This window comes from Geotrypetes seraphini, chromosome 2 (assembly GCF_902459505.1).
Source record: "Geotrypetes seraphini chromosome 2, aGeoSer1.1, whole genome shotgun sequence".
NCBI lineage: Eukaryota > Metazoa > Chordata > Amphibia > Gymnophiona > Dermophiidae > Geotrypetes > Geotrypetes seraphini.
Genome location: NC_047085.1, coordinates 77,943,602 through 77,965,480, shown reverse-complemented (window position 1 = coordinate 77,965,480; position 21,879 = coordinate 77,943,602). Strand labels below are relative to the sequence as shown.

General features: G+C 42.1%; 1 protein-coding gene across 7 annotated transcripts in view; it reads right to left on the bottom strand.

Annotated features, from left to right (window-relative positions):
* TRIQK (triple QxxK/R motif containing) overlaps positions 1–17,885 on the bottom strand; it is a 201,006-nt gene extending 183,121 nt beyond the window's left edge. For 2 of the 7 annotated variants that reach the window (XR_004538323.1, XR_004538322.1), the window contains exons 1-2: positions 17,236–17,648; positions 5,556–5,624 (exon numbers count right to left, since the gene is read on the bottom strand). Coding sequence is in view for 4 of the 7 variants with exons in the window: in XM_033933386.1 (XP_033789277.1) it covers positions 5,556–5,616 (61 nt within the window). In the remaining 3 variants the exon portion in view is untranslated. Of the gene's footprint in view, positions 1–5,555; positions 5,625–17,235; positions 17,670–17,782 lie in introns of those variants that run through there. The other 5 variants (XR_004538324.1, XM_033933386.1, XM_033933385.1 and 2 more) reach the window with 5 other exon arrangements.
* Between the last annotated feature and the right edge of the window lie 3,994 nt (positions 17,886–21,879).

The following is a 21,879-nucleotide window of genomic DNA, read 5'->3' as shown; positions in this document are numbered from 1 at the left end:
TTCCTTTTTTAAGGTTTGACACTTGTGCCAGAATATTTTTACTAAATTTAAGAAGTATCCAATTCTAGAAGTGAATAATTACATATTCACCCTCTATCAAATAGTATAGAGGTTTAAAAAAGGGAAATGCATTAATGAAGTCATTATGTTCAATCTAACCATTTATTTCTGCATGAATTTAAACAGCATTAAAAAAAAGATAAATATAGCTCATCCAGTCATACAAGAAATGGCTGTACAACACCTCTAATAATGTTTTGATCACTAGGTTCCTTCCTGAGGTCTCACTGTGGATATGAAATAGATGCTATCCCAACTTCCAGACCTCTTCCACATAATTTATGGAGAGGTGTTACTGAGCCTTGAAGGGCACCTGTGTGATTGATCTTTATCTGCTTCTTTTTTATTTTGCTATAGTGCAAAGTAAGAGCTAGGGCAAAACAGTATAGGTAAAGATGCAGGTAATAATTAGCAATGTATTAAAAATATTTTATTTTTATTTGCTTATAATGTCATTTGAAAGCTACTTGATGATAATACAACTTTAATTTAATTCTTTTTAATGTGTGTCTGTGTGTTGGGGGGACAACACCTACGTCAACAGTAAAGTTAGAATAGAGTCATTAAATCCAGTGGTGTACCTAGTATATATGACAGCCAGTGCTAATCATTTTTTAACAACCCCCTCCTCTATATAAAAAAATATATTTTTAGTAATAATCCATGAGTCACACAATAAGGGTGCATCTAGGAAAAGGCAGCATCTTAAACACTGCAGTGAGCACTAGAACACCAACACACGCATTGTAAAACTAAACAAACCAGATCCTACAGTCAATTGATCCTGTAGTCGATGCTAACAGAAAGCCATGTCCTTTTCATACACACAGAACACAGATACACCCTCGCCCAATATGGAATAATCACAAACTAAAAATAGAAATATGTAGTCAAAAGTTAAACTGAACCAAGAAACCAGACTCTGCATACAATGCAACACCACAGAAACAGTGACACATGTCCCCTAATACTGTGCAAAATATAAAGACAGTAGATGTAAATTTGAAAAAATCTTCTACATAAGTCACCACTTTACAAATTAACAAATAGAAATAAAATAATGAGAAATATGAAAATACCATTTTATTGGACTAATCCATTTTTCGATTAGCTTTCAGAGGCCAAATCTTTCTTCAAGACAGTACAGTATACAGCTGTTATTGTATCCTGTCCTGACCTGAGGAAAGGGGTTTATTCCCTCCCAAAATTGCCTTATTTCCATTTCCTATTGATAAATTTTAATCAATACAGTTACAATACTACTTGATTCTACGTAAAGCAACAAAAATATTTTTTTTCTACCTTTTGTCGTTTCTGCTTTAGTCATCTCTTCACTCTCTTCTTTCTATTCAGCATTTGTCCTCGCTCCCTTCCATGCAACATCTGTCCTCTCTCTTTGCCCCTTCCACCCAGCCTCTACCCTCTCTCTACCCCTTCCATCTACTGTCCACCCTTTCTGCCTTTTCCATCCAGTGTCTGCCCTCTCTCTGTTCCATATGGTATCTTCCTTCTTTCTATGTCCCTTCAATAAACTCTATATCCTGTGCCCTTTCTCTCCTTTGTACATGATTTATTTCAGCTTCAACCCCTCTCCATTTTTTGTCTCCACCCATATGCTCTGGCATCTCTCTCTTCTCCTTTCCTTCCTTCCCACTCCACCCCATGGTCTGACATCTCTATCTCCTTCCCTTCTCTCCCCCCCCCCCCACTCCAGTATCTGCCTCCTGTCTTTCTTCTTTGGTCTAGGCCTCTCTCTTTCTCTCCGTCTTTCTTCTGTGAGGAGATCATGTTGATCTTGAACACTGAATAATTCTTCCACATTCTCCATATCACTGTACTGTAGTCTGGTCCAGCAGACTGCTTTGGCACTATTACATGGGTAATAGTAAATTCAGCTTTCTACACAGAATGCCACAAGTCTCTATTTCTTGTGCTGTGCTTACATCTGCCAGCGTCAGAAACTTGTGAGACAGATCCCTTGGCAATACTACACTTCAGAGCCCTTTGACCATCTGGTTCTGTATGGTTGCAGACTTTAAAGCTCTGTTTACTGGAGGAGACTGTCCAGCATATATAGTTGCATCACTCTTAAGGATCTGATCAGAGATTACATTAGAGAAGGTGGTATTTTTAGGCATGGAAAAACAGGACGTGTTCTCCTCAATCTGCTCAGATGCCTTCAAATGCCCTTTAATATTCGTCTGATCTCGGGCTAAATCTTGCCTCCTGAGCTGATCTTCAAAGGAGAGCGGAGTGAGAGCCATATCGGCAGTGAGATCCGTTTTGGGCCGCATGTTGTGCAGGGCTGGACTAAGGCAAGTTGTAAGCTTCCTTCCATCGCTGACCTATCTTCCATAAGTCAGCAACGGAAGGAAGCTTACAACTCGCTTCTCTTGCTTGCTTCGGGCCTTCCTCGTTGCCGGGTCCTGCCTACTTTCGGAAATAGAAAGTAGGCAGGATCCGGCAGCGAAGAAAGCCCGAAGCAAGCAAGAGCAAGTTGTAAGCTGACCTGCTCCGGGGCGTGTGCATGCCGACTTCCCTTCTCTTCCTCCCTCAGGACGTGACTTCCGGTTTCGGAGAGAAGCGGCATGCACATGTTAGAGCCCCGGAGCATGGGTTCAAGTCGCTTGCTGGCGTTAAAAACAAAACAAAAAAAAAAGTCAGGCTCCTGCGATTCAGGCTGTGCCGAGTCAGCCCGGTAAATCTCCAAGCCGGTGAGAAGGGTTGTTTTTTTTAATGTTGAGCAGAAGGCGGCAGTAGCAGCAGGATTGCGATCGAGATTACAGCCGGGCGCTCATCTAAATTAGCTGGGCGGAGCGCCTGGCTGAAAGGCCCTGGGGAGAACACTGATATATATACACATACATACATCTGTATTGTCTTCTGAATATACCAGAATAAAGATACGAAAACAAAATTAAGCTGCTCTGATGCCAAGGTTATACCCTTAGCTGGTAGCACTGTTAAAATGTTAAATAGTAGTATTAATCCAGAAATTTACTGACACTGGTACTGAAGCATTAGATGCATAAAATACACACATTTTACTTTAAGAAAACAGCTGTGACGTTTTATTACTCTAATATAAGTGTAGACTGTGACCAAGCTAATAATATTCACAAACTGAATAATCTTGATCTACTTTGCCCCTGTGCTTTTGAAGGCTTGACTTGTAAGTACTTTAATGGTGTCCATCTTTTATTGAATTTTAAATCGAAATGTTTTAAGGCTAAAATGCAACCAGTGGTTAATGGACCGCGGGATATCTGAATTATGACATTTCCTTTTATACACTACTGCACAGTTGACAGTGGATCCTTTCAATGAAACATTGATGTGACACACAATGCAGCCTTGTCCGTCAATGAATCCACAATGTAACAATAGTAGACAGAAAATTAAACCAACCAATTTTAATAATAGAGAACATTACTTTCCTACAATATCTAATATGCTGGCAAAGCAAAATAGGAAAAATAGCAGATCAGAAATGTTAATGGAAGAAAAACAATCTCTTAAAATATTTACCACATAGCTAAGCCTTAGGAAAATCATGGGACATAAAATATCAAATAGTAGTAATTGTTTTTTTAAATATAAGATTTCAAGTGTAACTTGTAAAAAAATGGCATCTGATAAATAATAGAAGACAAAAAATTCTAGTTATAAAAATAGTTCAAGTTCACAAAATCTAAGGAGTATCTAGGAACACCCTAAATACAGAACTCAAAAAGTGAAAATGAAATTAAATACTAAAAAGTGTATATGAGAGAACTCAGTATCGGGAGTCCCACATTTTGAGTTGGGTTACCCCTGCAGTGGTATTTGTTATATGGCAAGTTATCCCAATATCAATAGATCACCAGACCATACCTTTACATCATGTAACACTCCATCAAAGCAAAAAATATACTTAAACTGAAATGCTCTCAGTAATGTACTACTTTGTGACATTTTTTTTTAGTTCAAAGAGAATAGCCTCAAATATCAAACATTTCTTCCAAAATTCCCAAATAAACACCTGGAGCAGCGGGGGATTTCTGGGCTTGGCCTTCCTTTTGCCTATTGTCAACTCAGGCATTATGTGGGCTCTTTCCCAAGGGGCTCCCTGGATAGGGATTTTGAGACCAGCTTCTGTGCCTTTTTGGCAGCAGATCAGGACACTAGGGTCTCGATTTCTTACTTTCATAGACAGATCATGGATGTTTGACTGCCCAGGGTTTTTCCCGGGGTTTTGGCAGCCTGGCAGTGTGATTTGGGTAGGGACCTTTTTTGTTAAGGATGCTAAAACACACAGCTGGTCTAGTCTATAATGCTGAATTACGGGAATTTCACTATTGCATAGTCCTGTGGGCTTATGTTTCTCAAAGTCAGGCTTATTATATGGGCTGTGTTGAGACTCAACTCTGTGTGTGTGTAGTTCTGTTGAGGTTAACTCTTATTTTCATGGTCTCTGGAGTTCTGATACAGGTCTTTTGGAAGGCGCTGGCTTCCTTCTTGCAGGACCTTTTGCAGGTTCTCGTGCCTGTATCGGTGCTTTCTATATTATTTGCTCATTTTTCCTTGCTCTCCGTGGACACTTCTTCAGAAAAACTATTTCTTAGTAAATGTTTCATTTTGGGGAAGAAATGTATCTTATGTTGTTGACTCTCTTCTGAACCCACATCTTTTTGGCATTGGAGGAATCGGCTACTTGAGCTTATGGGCTGGGAGGTCTGCTTGGCCTGTTCTTCTCGTCGCCGGAGCAGAGACTTTGTCAACACCTGGACTCTATATTTGAACATTTTGTCCCCTGTGAGTCGTAGCCGTATCCTGAATAGACTCCAATTGTATTCTGGCATACCTGTTTGACATCTAACTCCCATCTGTGTAATGTAGTATTTGTGTTGGTGGAGGAGGGAGGGAAGGGGGGTGGGTGGGGTTCTTTCTGCGAGATAGGGGTGGTTTGGTGTTTGATCATGGCCGTGCAGGACATAAGAGTCCAGTCCTCCAAGGTAGCTAGTTTCTATTGTAAACCTTGTCTTATGCTTTTGTTGTTCCTGCTGTTGTCACTGTTTAATAAAAAGATTCAAATAAACAAGTAAAGTGTTTAATCAAGAAATAGTGTCTTATCTTGGTCTCTTGCTGAGCAAGACCCCATGTCTGACAGAACACCCTGTTTCGCTCCTTTCTCAGGGATAGATTTTTGGATTTTGGTAGATTATCTGATAAATAATACCTGTCCTGGGATTCATAGAAAACAGAAAAATGAAGGCAGACAAAGACCATTTGGCCTATCTAGTCTTCCTAATCATAACATCTATATTTCTTCATCTCCCTTAGAGATCCAACAAACTTGTCCCAAGCTTTCTTAGATTCAGATAAGTTTTCATCTCCACCACCTCTGGAAAAGATTAAACAAACTGATTCAACTGCCTGCTTTACAGCATCACACTGACACTTTAATTCTTTCCGTTGGTCTTTCCTTCTACTCTAAAGTAATTCACATGACCTACCAATTTGTTTCCGATACTGATCAACAGGCAATTTTGATGCTGAAGCTTCTTTTCTTCCCATCTTTTAGGCTACAGAGAAAAAAAAAATGAAGTTTATCAAAGAACTATATCAAAATGCAAATGAACCCCCATATACAATTCACTCTCACATTCTGATATGGATTGCGTTGTAAAAGCCCTTCAGCAACATTATCAATAATTATAGTGAAATACTATTTTGAAAGACATATAGATAATGTGAAAGACAGAAAAAATATTTTCTAGTAGCATTTCATCCTGCTTTTTTTTTTTTTTACTATTGTTTACTTGACTAGAAAAGCGATACATTTTTGTTACACACATATTTTGTATTTCAGCCATGTAATCCTTTCTTTGGAGGATTAACAAATTGCCATTTTTATGTCAGTTCTTTTCTTCTGCAGAGTAGCCTGCTACTGTAATCATCTGGCAACCAAAGAATGGTATCATTGACATTGGTTTTTACCCAGCATTGTCCTTCCTTTTTGCACTTTAAAATCCCCATCCATGGCTCATGTATGAGAGCTACTACCGGAAGCCTGCAATCATGGGCCATATATTCATCTGCTATGCCAGGGTTTCCCAATATATGGGTCACAACTCCAAACTTGGTTTGCTAAGCCTGCTTTTTGGATTGTGACCTAGACAGCCTGCATCTCCCCATGAATGTGTGCTATTAGGCCTGTGTGGGCTCGATGGAGGATGACTTATTTCAGCTGACACTGTAGGAAGGCGGGCAAAAACATAGCATGGAGACAAATAGAAAATAAGGGTGACTAACTTAGGAAAATTGCATGTGAAGTCAAAAGAGTACATGGAAAATGATCTCAGCTAGAGTAGGAGTAGATCAGCAACATCTGCTATAGTATGTACAGCCAGTGTTAGTCACACACGTAAGGACTATCTACAGTAGTTAGCGTCTTCCATTAACGTCTTTGGAAAATAGCCAAACTTTTACCTACTTCTTGAAGTAAAAAGATTTTTGTGTTAAACAAAGCCTTAAAGGAGTATGTCCCAGAGAGTGGGGACTATTCTGGACAAGGCACATTGGCAAGAATTACAGTACATCACGTAACTTCCTTTGGAGTAGGTGTGGTTAGGGAAATTCTTGTGAGGACCTCAGCAACTTTTTTGGTATAATAGAAGATCCTGTACTTCAAGTAAGGGCTTTGACGATCAGACACAGTTTTAAATTTAGCTCCATATTGTAATGGTAGCCAGTGATGTTTTTGCAGAAATGGTTTGATGTGATTGCATCACTTATCAGTCATGCTACACCATTCTGAATCAACTGGAACAAGTGCAAACCTTATGCAGTCAAACTAATGTAAAGTGCATTACAATAACCCAGTTTTGATGTTACTATGATGTGAACCCGTGACAAGACCCGTGACGTATGAAGAGAGACAGCATAACTGTCATAGTTGACAGAAGCAGTATCTGAAGGTTGCTTGGATTTGGGGGATCAGTACGACTGTTACATCTGTGTCCCTATGTTCCTGACTGATAATTGAAGGGGGAGTTCACGGGCTCCCAAAAGGGATTTTGATGTCAGGTATGTGACCACTTGAGTTAGGGATTCAAATCTCATTTTTACTTGGATCCAGGCAGTTTGGTGCTTTTACTCATTCTTGAATACTGTTAAACAGCCAATTTATTCCAAGCTGTAGGAAAATACAGTTCAAAAGGGTATGAGTAGCTGAATGTCATCCGTGTAAATGTAGAACTAAGGATTCATCACCCAAATTAGCTTGGCTAGTGCTTAAAGTAAATGTTAAACAGAATAAACAAAACATGGTACTGATCCTTGTGGTACCCCACAGGTAAGCACTTATATTGGCAATGAGGTGCTGCCTAACAGTATGGACTGTTGCTCATCTAGGATCTCAACCAGGTAACTACTGTGTCACTGCTAGCATGATACTGTGGTCTACACTGTGAAGGCTGCTGAGAAAACCAGCAGATCTAACACTGAAGCAAATACCCTGTCTTCATTTCTGCAAAAATCATCTAGCATGCATTACTGCCTTTTTTAATGCTGTTGGCAGTTGCCCATTGGAAAGGGAAGAGTTCACGATTTCTGTGGTTCCTTCTTTGAGTCGGTCCCCGCTCACCTGCTGCTGACTTTGATGGGGAAGGATGAAGGAAGCAAGTAGTTGGTCAAAGGCCTCTCAGGAATTTGTCAAAACCTTCCTATTATTCAGTTAGAGTCCCATAAGTCTGTGTAAAGGGAGGGCAAATTTGGGTGCTCCAAGTTGCCATTTCTAAATCTTCACATCTGGCCAGGTAAATTTTGTTCATACAATTGCTGTATGCTAACCAGCTAAATTTGACCAGACAAATTTAGGGATTGCAAGAAGAGGGCTATATCTGTCCAATAATCTTTCATCCATTTTAATTTCTAGATCCAAGTTTCCAAGTTTATTAAACATTTGATATACCGCAATGGAAGAACATCTATGCGGTTTACATAAAATGCTAATAATAAAAATAATAAAAAGAAGGTGGAACTACAATATCATTAATAAAAGCAAGAAAGTTAAGAAATTAAAGGTTAAGAACTGATTTTGTGCTTCTTGTTTCAGACTGGTTTCCAATGGGTCTCTTATTCCATTTAGCAAATCATTGGTCAAATGCATTTGTACACAGAAAGGTTTTTAATAATGTTTTAAAACGTTCAAGATTGTGTTCTGTTCAAATGTAATTTGGAAGAGCGTTCCAAAGTTGAGGATCAATGACAGCAAAAGAACGATCTCTAGTGGATGAATATACTACAGGTATTTGCCTAATCAATGGAATCACTAAAAGGTTTTGCTGTAAAGAACGTAGTGTACGTACTGATGAGTAAGGTATTAAATCGTTATCCAGGTATGGTGGTGACCTATTGTAATGTGTTTTGAAGACTAAAAACATAAGAACAGTGCGGACACATAGTCAAATTTCAAATTTTATAGCGGTATTTTGAGCAAGTTGAAGACGATAAAGATCTCTTTGCCTTGCTCCGTAGTATACTGAATTACAATAATCCAATGTACTGATTACTAGAGAGTGAACGAGTATGTTAATGGCCGAAGGGAGTAAGGTAAAATTATGTCCTTACCTGATCATTTTCTTACTTTAGTCACAGCAGATGAATCCAGAGACTAGTGGGATTACGTCCATCAACCAGCAGGTGGAGATAGAGAGAACTGAGTTGTCCTCAGCCTTATTGGATGCACAGTACAGGTCTTCTCAGAGCAGTCAAAATAAAGCACATGAAACATGAAACATATAAAACTGCTTTCCCCCACACGTGCTAAATGAACAATTGAAACTTAAAAACCGAGAAAGAAACTCCAGCCAAAAAAGCAAGCCAAAACCGCGCCTAAGAGCGACAAACATTTAAACTGAAACAGGATGGGGCTCTGGATTCATCTGCTGTGACTAAAGGAAAGAAAATGATCAGGTAAGGACATTTACCTTCCTTGTCATCAAAGCAGATGAATCCAGAGACTAGTGGGATGTAGCAAAGCAGTCCTAACGTAGGGAGGGAAATAAACCCCACCTACGGCCACTCCACAAGTAGCCCCACACCACCACTGTGGACACTTAAAGAACATCAAACAAGCTATTGTGAAATCCTACACTTCCAAATCATGCCCTGCAGTATATGGCCAAGGAGATACAAAAACACTGAGTGTATGTATCCCACAATTAGACAGAAGCTAACCCTCAGAGCAGAAGCAATCAGTGCCTGAGAGCAATATGCTGTGGAAACCATCGCTGAAGTGGCCCTCCACGAAGAGAACGACTGCAGGGTACCAATCCTTCTTGTTTCCAAGGATCCATAAGAACTCCTGATGATTGAATCCGTTATATTTTCCAACCATCCTATCTCATGGCAAAGCCATGACATTCAGGAAAAAATACAACAGCAGTCAAATGAGAACAGGGATGCTGGTACCAAAGGAACAGAGCCAGGCTCCACAGCCAATAAGGAGATAACCCCCGTAACCCCCCCCCTCAAAAAAAAATAAATAAATAAATAAATAAAATCATCTACCAGAGATTCAGTAAAGAAAGAGATAAGAAATTATCCCACCAGAAAGGTGTGGAAATACAACTACCACAGAAATAGACATCACCCTTATCTTCCTTGACCCCTCCTGTGGGCAAAAGCTCCAGGACAGTCCAGGCCCAAGCTCCATACTAGAGCTGCACTTATGATGTCCCAAGCGACGGATTCGGTAGCAACACCTGAGAGAATTTAGTCATATCTGAACTAGGACGCCAGGACACCTGGGCATCCACCTCCCGAAAAACCATACCTAGGTTGAGACAATAAGGGCAATGTACAAAGACAATAAAATTATTTGATGCTATGTAGAAAAAGAAAAATCAGAAAATGCCAGACAAAGCCTTTGGGGAATAAAGACTGTAGAGGATGACAGGAAAGCATCTTTCATATGTAATGTGATGTAGAAATTAAGATCAGGGAAAAAGGAGAATTAGAGTATGAGAGGAACAAAAGCTTCAATACAGCTTGAATCAAATATCCACAGCCTGTGCATCATCCAGAGCGGCTCCCTTCATGTCTGATCGACCCTAGAAGCCCGAGCCCGCACACTAACAGGACAAGGGCATCATACCTACAGCCCCTCAAAGCACCCCTAAGTCTGAGTGCATAGTAGTCATTCCTGGAAAATGTACATAGGATACAGTAAAAGAATCTCCTTACTCGAAAATTGACCCACGAGGCACCATCTTTAAAATGGTACCTGATACCCAACAGATACAAAAGCAGGATCTGGAAAGTGGTGCAGACACAGAGGCCTGAAAAGATCATTGTCAGCCATCAACGCCAATTTGTACCTCATGTCATCAAGTACAGAGTCAAACCTGCGGCTGCCGAAGAACTGTCTGGCAGTGAACCCAACGAGAAACTGCAGCTGCTCGAGCTCCAGAAACTCCCACAGCAAAATAATCTGTGAGAAAGAAATCACTGCGAGCTCAGGAATAAGGAATCTGGATACCACCACACCACAAGAACCCAAAGGGTAGAAGTGAAAGCTGTTAGACAGGTAAGCTAAGGGAAAAGACCAAGAGGTGAAAAATAACCTGACTAACATCCCAACCACAATGCTAATCAGAATCAATGAAGACACTGACCTTTGGCCCTGAGAGGGAAGAAAAGCCAGCTCAGAGTCCTCTATATGGTTACATGACCCCTAGTGAACTGACAACAGACAGTTACCAAAGTTTGTAATGAAAGAATAGGGTGAGAGAACACCGCAAAGCCCAGTGTCACCACGCAAAAGAAACCGAAAGAGTTGAAGAGAGCCGAGGCAGCTACTGCTGCTATAGAGGCTGGTAGATCCCCGAGCCCACTCAGTCTACTCGAGAAGGACAGCCTAGCACTATCCCAGCATCCAGCCGTCACCAGGAAAAGTGTACCGAATAGATTTAAAAGAAGGCCAGAAACCTGAGCGCCCATGACATGCGCTGCCACTGTGACCTAAGAATGTCGCCAAAGGGTAAGAAAAAAGGACAGCACCTTCTTGTAGCCAACAGAATACAAGAACCCTGTTGCCAGAGAAAGAGGGCTATGCCAGAACAAACAAATGTGGCAACACTATCAGTGCTCCCAATGTCTGTCTCCTGAAGAACCGAAGAAAGATAGCACTTGAAATCCTGAAGGAGACATACGGAAGACGTACACACACAACCGTGTGCAGGAGCATAAAGGCGACGAGGCCAGAGACAAGAAATGAGAACTCACATGGTTGGAAAGACAATCTAAGTGAGTGCACCTGCAGATGCTTGGAACCCTGCGTGCTTGGGGAAACAATGGGCAAAGGGACCCCACAAATTCCCCAAAGACTATGTGCCTGAAAGAAACACCTCAAACAGGCATGCCCCAAGCCAGCGCTTCAACCTAACCCCTGAAAACAAAGGAAGGACATCCAACACTGTGCCAGCCATCGCATACCCAGCCCTGAACGAAGGCAGCCCACCAACCAGTAAAACTCTCATGACCCCCTGTAGTGGCCTAAGATAGTGCTAGCAGGAACCCAGTATAATATAGCAACCTGTGGCCCAAAACTTTTCTCTAGCAATTCAACCGGACTCAATATAAAATAAAAACCTAAAGTGCTGGAACCTGAACCCATAATCCTAGGAAGATCAGCACAAGGCTTAAACACCTAGAGCTACATCAGCTTACTCCCGGACAAAGACCCCACAGGCTGCTTTTGCCTGTGGAACCGGCAAACAGCCCATCCAGAAGCAATGCAGCCTAAGAGGGGAAATAGCAGACCACAAGCCATAGACAAAGCACTCTTAAGCCCGCTGCAGGGCGAGATCACCCTTAAACAGCCCAACTGAATACAGCGCACTAGGAGCAGGGTATCACATGTGCCAACCCTGGCAGCCACCTGAAAGGTCCGCATCACCCCTGTGCACTAAAATACGAAACACTCGCAGAACACGTCCTATCCCGGACTGATGCCACAACCACTATGACTACTACTGCCATTAAATAGGACTATAGTGCTACCAGACATACGCAATGCCATACATAGTCCGTGCAATAGCAAATGCTGAAAGACCCATCAAAATAAAAGCAACCTCCTCCCGGAAGCACAGATGAAACTTTTGGGTCGCCTGTAGTCAAAAGCATACCCGCAACAGAGTTGCGCTGGAAACTCCCAAACACAGAAACTTCCCACTGAATCACGGCACATTAGGGCACACGACACCACTGCACTACCGTCGCGCGTACACCCCCAACAAAAATGCACCAAGTTAACAAGTAGTCCCCAAACCGTCATGGTCGCTGGAGGCACTTGCTACAACTTGCACCCCTATGGCTGCAACCTCCACCTCAAAATGGCCACAAGTGACTGAGGGGAAAATTGGCCTCCGCCGTTCTGCGCGGGAAAGTGCCAGGTACTTCGCTCACCTGTACCCTCTTAAAAAGAAAGGCTAGGTGCGGAGCTCCTCGAACCAAGTTCATTGGGGCTAGGAAAACATGAACCATTGCAACCTTGTTAGCTTCTTCCCCGTGAAAGCGTGAATCCTTATCTGCCAGCAAGAAGGAACAGCCAACTGCAGTAGCAAGACCACATGCGCCCGGCAGCGAGAGCTCCAATCCACTTAAGGAGTCAACCAGCTGTGAACACCGGTACTCCTTTCAGCACTGCATGTTCAGTTTTTGGGTTTTTTTTAATGGGAAAGGAGTTATAGAGAAGGCACCATGTCAGTTCGGTTAAGGGACCTGCGGTGAGCAGGTGTTACCCTGAAGAAGGTGAGGTAAGGAGCTGGGGGGGCCCAGGTGTGACTGTCAAAGCTGGCTTCGATGAGCCAGAAAACCCCTCTTTTCCAAATAGCCAGGCCAGGCCCGAAATCCAGAAGCAGAAACCAGGAGCTCTGAAGAACACATCCATCAGCCTGCAGCAGATAGAGTATACTGAGTGGCCAGGAGGCTGTGCATCCAATAAGGCCGAGGACAACTCAGTTTTCTCTAACTCCACCTGCTGGTTGATGATCGTAATCCCACTAGTCTCTGGATTCATCTGCTGTTGATGACAAGGAAGAGGTGAGATACTGAACGTATAAGGCAAAGTTTATAGTGACTAAGTTGTAGTACTGTAGAAATTTGTTTTTGAAAAGTTAACTTTGACTGGAAAATGACTTCAAAAATTTTTAGTGTTGTCAAAAGTTGAATGGGAACTTTTGAAGGTAGTAATGGGGATGAATGCAATTGATCGTCCTTTGTTGTAAATAATAATAATGCTTTAGATTTTTGAGAGTTCAATGAGAGGCGATTTGTATAGAGCCACGAAGAGATCAGTTCAACTTTTAGATTAATATCTTGTATCTCTTGGGTATTTGTAGTATCAGTTGCATGAAGGAGCTGAATATCCTCTGCATTAATAAATATTGTGAACCCCATAGACTGTGCAAGTGTAAATAACAGAGACGTGAAGATTCTGAATAAGATAGGAGCTAAAACTGAACCTTCAGGAACTCTACATGGCAACGTAAAATTCTCTGTATGTTATGTTAATGATTCAATCCTTCCTCCAGATTTTTTTTTTTAAGCCTTACAGCCATTCCTCTTCCTTAACAGTATTTTTTTTTCAAAACTTTATTGAACCACAGAATAAAAATGTGTTTATAATATGCCACCTTTGTTTTACAAAAAGCGAGCATTGTAGCTCATAGACCCACCTTTTTACAAAACCGTAGTGCGGAATGTCAGAGCTGTTACCGCTGCGACCAGCTACAGTTTTGTAAAGGGGGAGGGGAGACAGTGTCTTAGCACAATTACAAAAGATATCCAGTACATCAGTCAAATCTAATTTCTATTATCTAAAGAAGGCTCAAAAGTTATATGGGTTGGATTGAGTAAATGGCACCCAAGGTTTAAGTGCCTTTAAGATCTGTGCCAATTCTATGAAGATTGCTTAGTGCTAAGCAACCTTTTTTTTACAGAAAGGGTGTAGATGCTTAGAACAGTCTCTCGGTAGAGGGAGACTGTGTCTGATTTCAAGAAAGCCTGGGATAGGCACGTGGGATCTCTTAGAGAGAGGAAGAGATAATGGTTACTGCGGATGGGCAGATTGGATGGGCCATTTGGCCTTTATCTGCCATCATGTTTCTATGTACAGAATAGTGCTTAGCGCAGATTCCTTCACCCAACTTTGGACATGAGGACTTATGTCTGCTGGCATGCAACTAATGATAGTAAAGCAAGTAAAGAACCCTATTCTATAACACTATGCTTTGGGAATGCTCCCAACCAGCCCATGTCCTACCTCTGGCCCTACCTACTTTTGAGTCACATGTTATGAAATTTAGGCATTTGGTGCTAAAGGTCACAGGCAGATCTGTGTGAAAGTCCCAATTAGTGTTAATTAACATCAATAATTGTTAATGGCTAATTAACTAATTAGATTCTGCACAGATCTGGGAACCATGGCTGCACCCAAATTTGGGTACCCTTTATAGAATCCAGGGTGGAAAAATACACATGGGGAGAGGGAGAGAGATAGATATAGCATAAGCATATCCCTCACTGCCCCCTCCCCTTCTGGCACTCAGAAAAAGAGGATAAAACAAGGGAAGGAAAAAATAAAGTGTGCTCATCTAGCTATACAACCTACTTCATATAGTTCTCCAATTTCAATTTGAAAGGCTACATTAAAAGCACACACCAATATGTTTCAGCACGCACATATGCTTATCCATTTCTTCCTTATAAGATATTTAACAAAAGAAATGGTGGAATTAGAAAAGGTAGAGACGGGTGACAAAAATTTAAAATAAGGAATGGGATGACTTCCCTATGAGGAAAGGCTAAAGCAGCTAGGGCTCTTCAGCTTGCACTTCACTTGCAGAATTAAAACTGGAAGGGGGCAGCACTATGCTCTGCCTCTATATGGGAGGTGCTCAAAACTGTAAGTATTCACACTTCTGCAAGTCCAGTTCACAGGATGGATTGATCATCATACATACGGACCCCTGAGTAGATTCCACTCATAGTTCTATTTTTTTCTGTACAAGGACCTGAAATATGAAACTTGCTTCCAAATCATCTTAGATTTCAGACTTCATTAAATCTTTTTTATTATTATTATTTTATTTAAAAAGAGATCTTAAATCATTTTTATTTGCTGGTAATTTTTAGTTTGAACTACAGGTAATTTTAAATAGCCACTAGAAGGCAATCCCAGTCTTTTACTTTCCTGCTGAAGTAACACAGAACTTTGAGACTGATTTCTGTGTTCCTAGGCTAGCCCTATTTACCCTATAAGATTACCCATTCGTTGAATTTTGAAGACCAGCTTGTGCCCTAATCACTATCGTGATTTAAGCTGTGTAACCCCTACCACTCTGCAAGGTAAGCTGTGTATGAATCTCTGCTTTATAATGTGAAAATGTATGAGCTAAACCTTTCAACTGGGATATACACTTTCTTGAAACATGGTGCTTCAAGCTGTGATTGTGACTCACTGGGCAGCTTAAGGATTATTTATGTTTGCTGAGGCTGCTTCCTTTAGTAATCACATAATTTTAGCTTGAGACAAATATGGGGAATATATCTTTTTGGCTAGTAATATTTAGTTTGAAATATATATTTATATATACTGCTTACAGTTGTTACTAACATTCATTTGGCAACTTTAGGACTGATTCTGATCCCTGAAGTTTGGTAATCGCATTTTGCTCATTGGCCAGTAAGATTCTGACAATTGATTTGGATCATCTCTCACTTTCACTTTGGGGTCCTTTTACTAAGGTGCGCTAGCCGTTTTAGCATGAGTTAAAAATTAGCGCATGCTAACACTTGTGAACGTGTCCATTATATCCTATCGATATGTTAACGCACGTTAGCATTTAGCGCATGCTAAATCGGCTACCGCACCTTAGTAAAAGGACTTTATTTCTTACTGACATTCTGGTGTCACATCATATCTTTCATCTCTTACATCATTTATCAACGCTTATTGCATTAAACGCTAATTCTCTATAATTCACCACTTAATTATTTCACTTTCACTTTGTTCACCTCTGATAGCGATGTTAATGATTTTATCAATTTTTACTTCTCTAAGCGTCATTTGTTTAAATATGTTTATTGGTATTTATGTTTTTATTAAACTATGTATATGCGATTTACACATATATTTTTGCAGACCCATGATGCAGGCATTGTACGCTGAAACACGGCACATCTTGGGTCAATAAAGACAAGTCCTTGTTTAGTGAGGCCCTTTGTGCTTTTTGCTGTACTGTGTTTGGTGTGCCCCGTCTCTCTCTGTGCTGGCCTTTATTATATAGTTAATCTTTTGCTCATCAGTTTAGAGCAGGGATGTCCAACCTTTTGGCTTCCCTGGGCCACATTATCCAAAAAAAATGTTTCTGGGGCCGCGCAAACGCTGCGGCAAGACAGTAAACACCCAGGGGCAGCAGAGGAAAACACTGCATCGCCCTCAACCGGGGCTGCACAAAATACTTCACTGGGCCGCAGGTTGGACACCCCTGGTTTAGAGCAAAGGAACTTTTCCTTTTATTTATTTATTTTGATTTTTATCCCATTGTCCCCAAAGAACTCAGAACAGGTTGTGTTATCCCATGCTCTTTCCTATATATTGTAGTTCTTCCCTTTTATGTTTATGTCATGTTATACTTTTATGGCTTCCTAATTTAACTTTTAATTTATATTGTAAGCTGCTTAGATATTATTTGATTTTCAGGATATCAAATTATAATAAACTTGGCATTTTAAATATGTATTGCATGAAAAATAATGAACTCCAGTAAACAGTGCTATTATTAGTGTACTGCCTTTTAGCAAAAAAGCACTAATAGTCAATAAAAATTGGGGCTATCAACAGATTTTATATCATAAGCAATAAATTTAGATCAGTGAATAAAACGGCAGCACAACGGTATGACATTATTCTAATTGCCACACAGTACTCATTCCAGTTTAAGAATAAAACTCAAACGCTTGTGTAAATTTTACAGTGTAAACGAATGTATTAAACACCTTTTAAAAACTATATATGTATGCATCTCCCTTTTGGATCTATTCACAGCAAACAATAAACCAAGCAAAACTTTTCAGATGACAGAGGTGCGTCTTTTTAAAAGAAAAAAAAATAGCACCGATTACCTTTGTCTGAATCAAAAAGTGCTTCTACTCCAGACAAGACACCTTCATAAAGAGATTTACCCGGTGAGTCTAATTAATCCGAGCCGTACCGATACAGGCTACCCAAGCGAAAGTGTGCACCCAAGGGCTGACTGAGCAAAACTATCACTTTACGGCTTCTTTCGCTGTGCCAAAAAGTGGCTGCCTGAAAGTGTACTGCCTATAAAAATGACAAACCCCACTGTATTTAATAGCATTAAAAAAAAAAAAAAGCATAAGCTATATGCTATGGACTCAAACTATGAAACGTGCAGTATGAAGTACAGTATGTGGCAACGCCAGAGTGAGGCTTGAAACCACTGAAAAAGGCTATTGGAACACCAGAATGAGGCTTGGATGACACCGAAAGACTATTGGAGCACCAAAATGAGACCTGAACTGCACAAAGAGACGACTGAAACAGCTGGACAAATACAGCCCCCCCCCCCCCCCAAAAAAAAAAAAAAATAAATAAATCACACGCGCTACAAGAAATTAGCCCAAAAGACCACAGTTCACGAACACTAACAATTTCTTGTCTGCTCCTTCAAAGTAGTTCAACTGCTAATGTTGCTGCCTACTTGCGCTCTGACGTTTCTTCCTCCACGAAACGGACTTCTGTACTATAGGACCGCCCACCGCTTCACGATTGGACGGGAGGTATTTGCTAGGTATGAAAGTATCGAGAAATGTTTGGAATTTAAAATGGTTTTGTAATCGTTTTGGTGCTGCCTTTCTGTTGGCTAGGGGGAGAAGGCAGTCTGTCCCGCCCAATTGGTGTCTGGTGGCCATTGGGGGATGCTGTTGGTTAATAAAGGTGTTTAGGGATACTATGCTGAGTTACTATGTTGCATTTTTATCATGTGAAAATGAATTTTGTTGAAGATTTGGAAAGGGTGCTTGAAAGCACTTTCTGAGTGTTTTTTTAAACAGAGAATCAGATATCTTTACATATAGTCAAACCTCGGTTTACGAGTGCACCGGTTTGCGAGTGTTTTGCAAGATGAGCAAAAACATTTGCAAAATCAGAGCCTCGGAAACCAAGCTTGATTTGATCCCCTGCGATCCGGAATCCCCCCTCCCCCCTCCTCCCGCCACCATCTGGCATCCCCCACTCACCCAACACATTGTCTTACTCCCATCTGGCACCAGCACCAACGCACAGGACATGGTGCTGCCGGTGCCCGAAGATCTCTCTCTTCCTTGTGCTGGACCTTGAGCATCTGCGCATGCTCAAGGCCTTCTAGTTCTCACTCGAAATTCTCGGAGAGAGCGAGAACTAGAAGGCCTTGGTGCTGGTGCCGGTGCCAGATGGGGATAAGACAATGTGTTTAGGTGGGTGGGTAAGTGGGAGATACCAAATCGCAGCGGAGGGGCGATGCCAGCGTGGGGGGGGGGTGATGCCAGATCGCAGGGGGTGTGTGGAGGAGCGGCGGTGGCCTCGGGTTGGGATAAGCTATAGCAACACCGGTCGCCACAGGAAGGGGGGAGGAGGTGGAACGAATCAAGCGAGTTTCCCTTACATCCTATGGGGAAACTCGCTTTGATATACGAGTAACTTGGTTTACGAGCATGCTTCTGGAACGAATTATGCTCGTAAACCAAGGTTCCACTTTGTATATCAGCTAATATCCAGCTATCAGTGGTCAGCCTACTTTTAAATGCTTACCATTGTTGGCTAGATTAGCCCTAAATATTCAGTGCTAGACTATGTCTGGGCACCAGCACTGGGTATGGGGGGATGGAGGGGAGGGCTAAATCTAGTGGATAGAAACAGAGAAACATGATGGCAGATAAAGGCCAAATGGCCCATCTAGTCTGCCCATCTGCAGAAACCATTATTTCTTTCTCTCTCCGAGAGATCCCATGTGCCTATCCCAGGCCCTTTTGAATTCAGATACAGTCTCTGTATCCTCTACCTCTTCTGGGAGACTGTTCCATGCATCTACCACCCTTTCTGTAAAAAAAGTATTTCCTTAGATTACTCCGGAGCCTATCACCTCTTAACTTCATCCTATGCCCTCTCATTGCAGAGTTTCCTTTCAAATTAAAGAGACTCAACTCATGCGCATTTACATTATGTAGGTATGTCTCTATCATATCTCCCCTCTCCCGCCTTTCCTCCAAAGTATACAGATTGAAATCTTTAAGTCTGTCCCCATACGCCTTATCATGAAGACTACATACCATTTTAGTTTCCTTCCTCTGGACCGACTCCATCCTTTTTATATCTTTTTGAAGGTGCGACTCAGGGTTACAAATTTCCTCGTTTTAAAAAAGAAGGCACATGGCCCTGCTGTCTTCCAAAACCTGGACAAATTGCCAACAAATATCTTCCTACTTGGGGCCATGACACCAATAATATTTCACTGCATTCATTCCTACCAGAACACCTGGCTTTGGTCATACGTACAAAACACAGATAAACCCTATACACAAACGAAACCATAAGATGCCAGACTCTGCATTCAGTAAACACCAGAGAAATAGATAGAAATATATTTCTTCCTTAACAGTGCAAAATATAGACAGCAGATATAAATTCTGAAAACTAACACATTTCAGTCACTAAATTGAAAATAAAATCACTTTTCCTATCTTTGTTGTCTGTTGATTTTATTTTTCTCTTCATCTTTTCTCAGTCTCTAGTTGCACTTCCTGTCTGTGCTCTAAACTGTTTCCAGGACCACCTTATCCATTTGCTATTTTTCTCTCCTTCACGTTCTGTCCTACATCCATCTTTAGCATTAACTTTTTTCAACTTTCTTCCATTTTTCTGCTTCTTTAAATCTATCTACTTTTCCATGTCATGTCTTCCCTTCCCATCTATCTATGCACACTACCTCCTCCCTCTCTCTGCCCTTCCCCATCATACATGTGTGCTATCTCCTCCCTCTTTCTTCTCCCCTTTTCCCATCTATCCTTAAAGAGCATTTCTTCCATTCTTTCCCTTCCCTACTCCTCCTATCCCTATGCAACATCTCCCTCATTCTTCCCTTCTCCTTCCCCATCCATCTCTGTGCACCATATCCTCCCTATCTCTCCCCTTCCCCTCCATTCCCTGTGTACCATCTCCTCCCTCTCTCTGTCCTATGGTCTGATATCTGTCTTCCCCCTTTCCCCCTCCTAAGGTTTGGGATCCTTATCCTCTCCTTCCCACAGTCTGGCATCTCTCTCCCCCTCATTCCTTTTCTTCCTTCTCCCTTTTTGGTCTGGTATTTCTGTCTTTCCCTTCCCTCTGCCTTAGTCTGGAATCTCTCACTCCTCCTTCCTTTCCCTGGTCTGACTTCTCTCTTCTTTTCCCCTCCCCCATCCAGTGGTCTTAACATCTCTCTCCTCCCTCCCCCCTTACCCCCGTGGTCTGGCTTCTCTATCTGCCCCTTCCCTTTCTTCCCCTGGAGGTCTGGCATCTTTCCTCTCCATCCCTGCTGTTCAGCATCTCTTACCCTCCCTATGATATTCCTCCCTACCCCCCACCGCAGGATCCAGTGCGCACTCACCATTCTTCCCAGCGGCACTGCTTTAACTCTTTGTGCGCAGGCAGCGTGAGTGAAGTAAACATACTGTCTCCGGCAACCCGGAAGCTTTCTCTCTGCTACTGCTTCCCACCTATGTGGGGGCAGGAAGCAGTAACAGAGGAAAAGTTTCCAGTTCACTGAAGGCAGCGTGTTTACTTCACTCATGTTGCCTAAGGCTAAAGAGTTAGAGCAGCACCACTGGGAGAACAGTGAGCAAGCACCGGATCTCGCCGGGGGGGAGGGGCGGGAGCAGTGGACCAGATATGTGTGCAGGCTTTGCAGTGAATTCAGTGGAAGAGGGGGGCACAGGGGTCTCCAGATAGGTGCATGAGCCTTGCAGTGAACATGGGAGACAGGGGACTCCAGATAAGGGGTGCAGGCCTTGCAATGACTGCTTTAGGGTTTCCAGATGTCCAGTTTCCCAGAAAAATAACAAATCAGAAAAACTGCCCTGACTCCCTAAGAGTTCTCAAAAAGAGGATATGTCCGGGGAAACCAAGACATTTGGTAACCCATCTGGCTGCCAAACCTTATGCAGGTCCTCGTTGAAATTCAGCCAGTGCCAATATAGAACTTACGGCGGTCCCAACTGAATATTGGCTGGGTCCTGCATAACTAGACTTTACTTTTTAATTGGCTCTGATCCCCCTCCAAGCTCTCAGAAAGAGCCCTCCTCCTTCCTACCTCCTATCTGATAGTCTTGGTTGTCCTAGTGGGGGTGATGGGGGCAGGAGTGAATGCTATTTGTTCATGCCCCTTGCAGCTAGGGTTACCAGATGTCCAGGAAAACCTGGACATGTTCTCATTTTAGAGGATTGTCCGGGTGCCTGGAGGGATTTCCAAAACCTGTCAGTTTGTCCGGGTTTTGGAAGTCCCCGAGCTCGGGGCTATGTCTGGAGGCCCTCTGCGCATGTGCGGTTGGCAACGCAATGATGTCATATGCATGTGATGTCATCACATTGGCATCTGTGGAGAGGCCCTTCAGACCTCGGGGAAGGAGATAGGAGGTTTGACTTGGGTGGGGCTGAGGGAAGAACAGGGCGGAGCAGGAGGCAGAACAGGACAAGGCCAGGTTAAAAGAGCAAATCTGGCAACCCTACTTACAGCT